The 7,980-nt window shown below is 34.8% G+C and overlaps 1 protein-coding gene across 2 annotated transcripts in view; it reads right to left on the bottom strand.

Annotated features, from left to right (window-relative positions):
- Positions 1-7,336, bottom strand: part of LOC142549179 (protein yippee-like) — a 31,473-nt gene extending 24,137 nt beyond the window's left edge. The window contains exons 1-5 of one of the 2 annotated variants that reach the window (XM_075658006.1): positions 6,894-7,336; positions 5,664-5,707; positions 4,303-4,411; positions 4,169-4,224; positions 3,963-4,073 (exon numbers count right to left, since the gene is read on the bottom strand). In XM_075658006.1, the coding sequence (XP_075514121.1) occupies positions 3,989-4,073; positions 4,169-4,224; positions 4,303-4,411; positions 5,664-5,707; positions 6,894-6,989 (390 nt within the window). In that variant the 5' untranslated portion in view covers positions 6,990-7,336 and the 3' untranslated portion in view covers positions 3,963-3,988. Of the gene's footprint in view, positions 1-3,813; positions 4,074-4,168; positions 4,225-4,302; positions 4,412-5,663; positions 5,708-6,893 lie in introns of those variants that run through there. The other variant, XM_075658005.1, reaches the window with a different exon arrangement.
- Between the last annotated feature and the right edge of the window lie 644 nt (positions 7,337-7,980).

A 7,980-nucleotide genomic window follows, 5' to 3' on the forward strand; every position in this document is an offset into this window, starting at 1 on the left:
ATGCACCGTATTTATCATAATTTCATAAAAAAAATAATAAACATGATGCATAAACATTTAAAACATGATAAAATGTGCTCAGTGCGCTACCAGGACAAAAATCTCACCCCGGGTGCAAATGACCATTTTGCCCCTTGAAACCCAAAAATGACCATTTTACCTCTAGACCTCTAAACTTTGACCCGAAGCTTACCAAACTCCTTAAAACATGACAAAACATTTTAACAGTATTTCTTATATGTAAACTAGAGCCGTTTCAAAACTTAACGATTCGTTTTAAAACTTGGATCGATTTTAATATGAATCAACCCGAAACATTACCAAAATTTTCTCAACTCAAACCATGTCTTAAATTTACTAAACCAGCTCCTAAACCATTAATTCTAGACCATCTAAGCTCACGAGAACCATCCCCAAATTTGATGGAAAATGTTAGCTATTCTCCCTATCAAACCCTCAATACACCAACTCAAAAATTAGCACCCCTAGGCTCCACTAGCTCGAACCAGCCACGAACCAAGCCACCTAGGACCTAGACCAGACCCTAAGGAACCTACATGCCCACGGACCCAGCTCCATGCATCCCGTAACAACGCACATGATCGCTAGAAGCCAACATCATCTCACCGAGCTTCACCCCTCCCACACCTACGGCTGACTACATGGACGGTCCCAGCGATAGTTCAACCTCCCTGAGCTGTGACTCAGACCCACCAGGGTCTGGTCCGTACCTCAGTTCAGCCTTTGCACGGCCAGCACCACCCTTCACTCGATCTACAGCCCACGCGAGACAAGTCTCCGAGTACATCTCTCGGCCTTTCAACCTACATCAAACCACAACCGATTGTAACCCCAAAATAACATCTTGACACCATAATCAGCCCCTTAACAACCAGAAACCGTAGCCCCTTGCACAACAGTAAGATGAGTAACAATCATGGAATTTTCAAGAACAATAGTTAAAACCGAAAACTTCTCATGCTCAAGGCTAGATCAATACTTTTCTCACACAAATGCATACACAACAGCAATATAGGACGTGAATGATGAAAAACAATGTTGCATGGCGTGCCTTGAAGAATTCAACGCAAGAACGTCGAAGAACGAACGTCGGGAAAGCACTAGAGAACTTTTTCTTGAAGGAAAAGGCTTGGCCGAAGCTTTTCAGCTGTGGGATTTACTGAAACCGAGAGAATGAGATCTGAATGGAGGGCGTGTCGCTGGTGTAAAGAATATTAGGTTTAGGGTGAGTTTAAGGGGTAATTAAAAATGATAAGTATGCACTAATGGGCCCTAGGAATTTTTAAAAGAGGTTCCAAGCCCAATAAGCTTAAAAATAGGCCCATTAAGTCCAAACACACCCCGAAAAATATTTCGTTTTGATAAGTTCTTTAAAATATTATCCGAACCCTCAAAAAGTTCCCCTCTTCGATAAAAATTGCGTACCGCTGAAAAATATATTCTGATGGGTAAAAATACCCAACAAAGCTCATTTCTTGAAAAATACCTTTAAAACACCTTATATTAATTAATAAAAATTAATCATGTAAATAAAATAATTTTCTTGATAATTCTCCAGTTTCCATTTTTCGTTCGGACATGAAATGCAACTTAAAAATCATAGTGCATGAACTTTTAAAATTTCGTGAAATAAATCCTATCATGTAATAATTATACATAAAATGCATTAAACACATAATTAAATAAAATCAAAAATTGCATGGATTCAGGTTACGTGAATTAAATTCATAGACCTTGCAATAAATTTATATTTTGTTTGGGAATTTACCTCCAATTTATCCAAAAATAAATACAAATATCTCGAGGTCAACTATCAAACAAGAAACCCATAAAGGTCACGGGAAGTCAATTATCATCCCAAAAGCTAATCAACTCATCATCAATTAGCAAACCAATCCCAAAAGCTAGTGAAATTATAATATATGTGGCCAAAAAAGGGGAAATTCGTGGATTGAAAATGTTTTAGTGGTATCTTTCAATCTCCTACCACCTTGACGCCCTTCTGAAATAGAATGACATATTTACTTGCACAAAATCCAATATGGCGGTTTTGGGAATCTTTGACCCCCAAAAAAATGGAAAAATTTAGAAAATAAACCCCGCGTGTGTTGTTTTTTTTTTTTAAAGAGTGGAACTCCCACTATCCCTTCGAACAAAAACACACTCACGGTATTTTTAAATTGTCCCTAATTGTGTGCATCACATATCATTTTAAGGGATTATTTAGGAATATGACGTCCATCCTACCATTTCAAACAAATTCCTTCTTTCAATTTAATCTTTTAAATGACAAAAATATCATTCACTAAATATTTATTTTAAAAAATTTACGACACTCCAATTTTCCCAAATCCTCGCTTACGCGATATCATTTATTCTCCAAAACTTAGTCTCCACAATGCAACCATTAAACACCATCTTCTTGTCTAACCCAACAATCTCCACAAGACCCAAACAATCATCAAAAACCATCTTCTTCTATTTCCATTTTGGACCGAAAAATTCTAGTTTCATGTGAATCAATTCTATTATTGTAAACTTTAGGAACTAGAATTCTCAGCCACCAACTATATTCTTCATTATCATCTGAAGCATCACCATATCTATGATTATCGTCGGACCAACATCACAAGCAAGACCATAGTTGAAGCAACACCGCAGTCATCTTCCATCGGCAACAACTCAAATCCAAAAATTATAATGTCGGGTGAAAGTATTTTCGTAAGTTTATTTTTGCTTAAATATTGTAAAATTTGTTGCTCGGAAAATATTTAGTTTGAAATCTTCTTGTGTAGGTATGAATTTTTTACGCTGCTAGCTGATTTTGATCATAGTGGTAGCTTTTTGCCCCTAGTTTTTAGTGACAATTGGATACAGTTCAAACGAGTCACGACTACCGTTTTTTGGTTTGGCAAGTTTGAACTATATTAAATGGTCGCCAACCACTAGTATCAAAACCACCAACCAAGAAAATTCAAAAGTATATAAGAATATTTCAAACTAAACAACTTCCGGATTCTTCAACAACAAATTTTACAATATTGTATGTCAAAATATGTAAATAAACTTACAGAAACTCTTTTGCCATTGTAATTTTTGAATTTGAGTTGTCTTGGTTTTGCTTCAACTATGGTCGTTGTGTGGTGTACCTACGATGATGGCATCAACATGATGATGCTTTAGACGGTAATGGATAAGATAGTTTTTGGCCGACAACTTTGGTTTCATAAGTTTACAAAATTGGAATTGCCACACACAAACATAATAGCTTCACACAAAATCTGAAATTTCTCCAGCGATTAGGGTTCTACTCCACAAGCAGAAGAAGATGGTTTTTGACCGTTTCTGGTCTAGATTGTTGTGTTGGAGAAGATGGTCTTTGATGGTCGTTGGGTGGAGACTATATTTTGAATAATACGTGAGCTATAGCATAAATGAGGATTTCAGGAAAATTAGAGAGTTTGTATGTTAATATTGGAGGCTTTTATTAATTTTTTAAAAATAATTTATTTATATCATTTAAGAGATTAAATTAAATGAAGGTTATGTTTTGAAGGAGGGAGAGGATGGAGGTCATACTGCTAATTAATCCCATTTTCGGCTAGTGGACAATTGTACCAGGAGGCTGAACATGGAACAGATATACCGTGAGCGAACATGGTGGATATTTTTCCAATTTTTTAACATAAATTAATGATATAGCATCTTTGAGAAAGGATAAAAGTTATATTATTAAGAATAATGAAAGTTTAGAAGCTAAACCTTGATCAAAATCCAAAAATTGAGACCACATAAATGGAAATTTAGTATTTTTTTTCATAATTGTATTGATTATGCAGTATTATGTACAATAAACATAGAGACAGAATCCATCAGTTCAAGAGCAAGAACAAAGAGCTCAAAGAATGAACCTGTACATGCATGCATTTATGAGTAAATAGATACATCTTTAGATGTCAAGATTCCATCACACATCATCTGCGTCGCTTCCTCCACTGTGTACGTCATGGCCAACCCAGTATCTACTTCCATTGGGGCCACAAATCTTGAACCTGTTCGATGGAAACAAGGCATCTCAGAAACATGCAACCATTTATACACTAAATTGTATAATGCCAAAATATGTTGGTAACATGGGCGGGCTCACCGTTCAAGAACAGATTTGCCTTCTTTGTACTTTTGACTCTTTTCTTGAGCAGTTTCCTGGAGAGAATCAAACAAAATATCAGTATGGTTAAAACATGCAAAAAGTACAGTCGTTTCCTCTAATGTGGATCTTACATAGTTCCATCCAACAAGTGAACCACATAGGACACAGAAGATATCAGCAGCTATGTGCATTCCAGTTGTCATCATCCTTTCCTCTCTCTCCCCAAATGTTACATTTACTCTGCATAAAATTAATAAAGGAAATGCATGGGTACCAAAATGCATTGTAGGTTTTCTAACGCACAAGTCTAAGGTTCGAGCCACAACAGCTGAGTGAGTCATTTAGGAAAAAAAGAAACAAATGCTTTATTCTAAATTGCCCTTGAGTCGCATCTCACTAGGGCTAATCTGAATGTTTTCTTATATTTCTTCCGTTTTGCGCTGCTCATTGCAATTACATGAGTGGGAATATTTTCCTTTTATGTTTATTCTTACCTCTTTAAGCATTTAAATCCACCTGGCTTCATTATGCTTCTCGAGTATCACTCGAAACAACTACTTTGAATAAATTAAGGATGCAGATTGGGCTTTGGGAGGGTTAATTACCAAATATTAACAAGCTTACTATTGACTAAGACAACAGTACAGGAAGCTATGTATCACGGATACCATAAATTTTTTTTTTTTAAGTATCGGATACGAATACGTCACGGATACGGATACGACACGCAGATACGTGTGTCGGATACCTCAAAATTCGTATCGTTGACTTTGTTTAGGGTTGACCGGTCGGATACGTTTTGGACACGGCGAGGACACGCCATGGATACGGCATGGATACGTTTTTCGGATATGTTTGGGCAAAATTGTAAATATTTAAAAGTTTTAGGGGTTAATTAAAAAAATTAAAATTTCTAGGGACTAAAAGAAAAATAATTTAAAATAAATTTGGCTGGGCTTTTAATCCCTAAATATATTTGTCAATTTCTTTCATTTCATTTCTATAATTTTTACTTTCCAATACTAAATTTATATAAAAATAAATATATATAATATTTATATATATTTTAATGATTGTCGTATCATAGCCGTATCGTGTCTAATATTTTCAAAATTTGACGTGTCGCCGTATCCATATCGTATTCGATACGATACTCGTACTCGTATCCATGCAACATAGACAGGAAGTGATTACAAATACAGAGGAAAATGAACTCTGCATATCTGTGCGAAGTAAATTGAACATCATTCGTTTAGAGTTAGTTGCAAGCTCATAACACCAAAGGTTTGGTTAATGCGTAAAAAGCTTTAAGCCCTTGTAGTTGATCCAAAGACTAGCCAGGAAATAATCTTTGAACCATGTGCTATAACTTAAAATACAATCAGTTGCCTCCACCAAGCCCGATAAATTAATAACATAGAGTCATGAAAAAAAGAGAAAAACAGGGCCTTCATTTGAAGATTTGGTGAAGATTAGATTAAGGAGAACTTACACCTTATCGAAGAGATAAGCCTTCCCATGCCGACAGTGGAAAGACTGAAGCAAAGAACCACAATGCAAAACATAAGTCAATAGCTAATATGCATGCCATAAAAGACTAATATGCTATGGCGATCAAGAGTACAAGATGAGCTAAACTAGAGAGTGAGCCATTCACCTCGAGATCAAATTACTGCATACTCATTCCAAACAAGCTTTTAGTACTATTACTAGTTATTTATATAGGTTATATGCTACAAAAATATACTGCTTAAAATTTATTTTCATATGTAATTTTTTCTTATTAAACTATGATTCAACCTTTTCTTCGTCATATAGCGTAGGATATCCTAATTTGCACTCTATTGTGAATCAGATAATTTGTAACACGAGCTCATTGAGCAGCTCAAACTTTACAAAAATTCACGAGTCTAGACATGAGTCTCATAAATTAAGAAAGCTTGACCAGTTTCGACTTGTTTTACCCGAAATGGTGACACTCATTTTGCCTACAATATTGACCACACTAAGAGATTAAACCACACAAGTCTTGGATTTTGCCAAGATTACACCTTCCCCAATACCAGTCTCGAATTACCCTGCAAAGATGTTTATTTAAACAGAGTTATATTCTACAATGGATTAACGAATGCGGCGATGCATTAGTTATCTTCACGGGCGGCTTGTTCCAAGAACACAGTTGGGATAAACCTCGGCGCTCTCAAATCATTGGGGCTCAAATATCAACTTACATATATTTTAGATTAAAATAGCAACAGAAAAAATCCTAGAACACAGCATAATGAATGTAATAACATGTTTCCGCAATCATGCAATCAAACATACGGGTGTAGATTTTTGTAGACAGTATGATACTGTCATCAAGATAAAATCATCAGCAATCAAGTTATGATTCGTGTGGCATCATGATAATAGCTCTATATACAACCAAATTGAAAATAAGACTCCTCTTGGACAAGAGACAGAGGACTTCACTCAATCCAACATTTTCCACGCACACAAAACATGGAAGAAAATGAAATTCGTCCCATAACAATCAATATCAAATGAAAAAAGTCAACCACTTCCCACGGACACTCATCAAAATTATAAAAAAAACAATCCCCCCAATTCAAGATTTCGCATCCACCCGGAAACAGTAATAAGAAGGTTAATCATCAGCTCAAAAGAGAGACAAGATATTTGATCTTTTCCACGAATTGATAGGAAATTATCGCAAAACCTTGGACATGATGTCTTCACTGAGAGCAAGATGTGTCCCACAATGCTTGCAACTGTAGATCTTTCCTTCAAGAAATACAACAAACACCCTCCCCATCTCTCCCAATACCTCAATCCTCTAATGTTCTCCAAAAAATATAAAAAAAAATTAAAATTCAGAAACGGGTGTCAAAGAAATTGATCGAGGAAGCAAACAACTCAGAGATCAATTCACACGACGCGGATTTATACAAGATTTCAAGATGGTGGTTGAGTAGAGGTGAGAAAGAGGATAAAAGGGTGCTTGGAACAAACGGCAAAGGTAGAAAAATAAAATAGACCCAATCGAATTTCTTGAATACTTAATAGTAGTCTAAGAAAAAAATTTATACGAGGTTTTCCAAGCAATCAACAGTTCAAGAAATGTGGGTAAAATGATCTAATATTTCAAAAATTTCTAAAATAACAAGTACAGTGAATGTAATGTAATTGGACTTGCGCTTATTTTAAAGTAAACTGTGCACTTTTTCGGATGTGGAACGAGCTGTCGTTAGATAAACGTGGCCGCTATCACACTACCGTGTGGAGGGATAAAATATGGTTAATTTCGTAAAAAAAATTATTGTTTTTTTTGGTTTAGTTATTTCAAAATTCAAAAAAACTAATACAAATATATTTGTTAATGAGTTTTAAATCTCGAATAGTATTTTAAAATCATTATAGAAGATTTTAAGTTTTTCTCAACATTGAGTCAGTTCAAATTCTCTTCCAAATACTTTCTCAAATATAAATTATTTGATCCAAATGAAATATTAGAATACCAATATAGAGTAGGCTACAATCAATATTTATTTACTCAAACCTAAATCATTTTATCTAACCAAAACATTAGAATACCAATATAGATTAGGGTACAATCAAGAATTATTTATAAAAATAATCATGTCATGTTTTTTTTAAAAAAAACTTAAAAATATGTCATTTTGGATACATTTGAATAGTATTATTATTTTTTTTTAATGGATACTTTTATGATAGTCTACAATCACTTTTTCAATTAATCATGTTCGAGTTGTTTTCTCTCTAGCTTGACTATGAGAGTATGGTCT

This window comes from Primulina tabacum, chromosome 6 (assembly GCF_025594145.1).
Source record: "Primulina tabacum isolate GXHZ01 chromosome 6, ASM2559414v2, whole genome shotgun sequence".
NCBI lineage: Eukaryota > Viridiplantae > Streptophyta > Magnoliopsida > Lamiales > Gesneriaceae > Primulina > Primulina tabacum.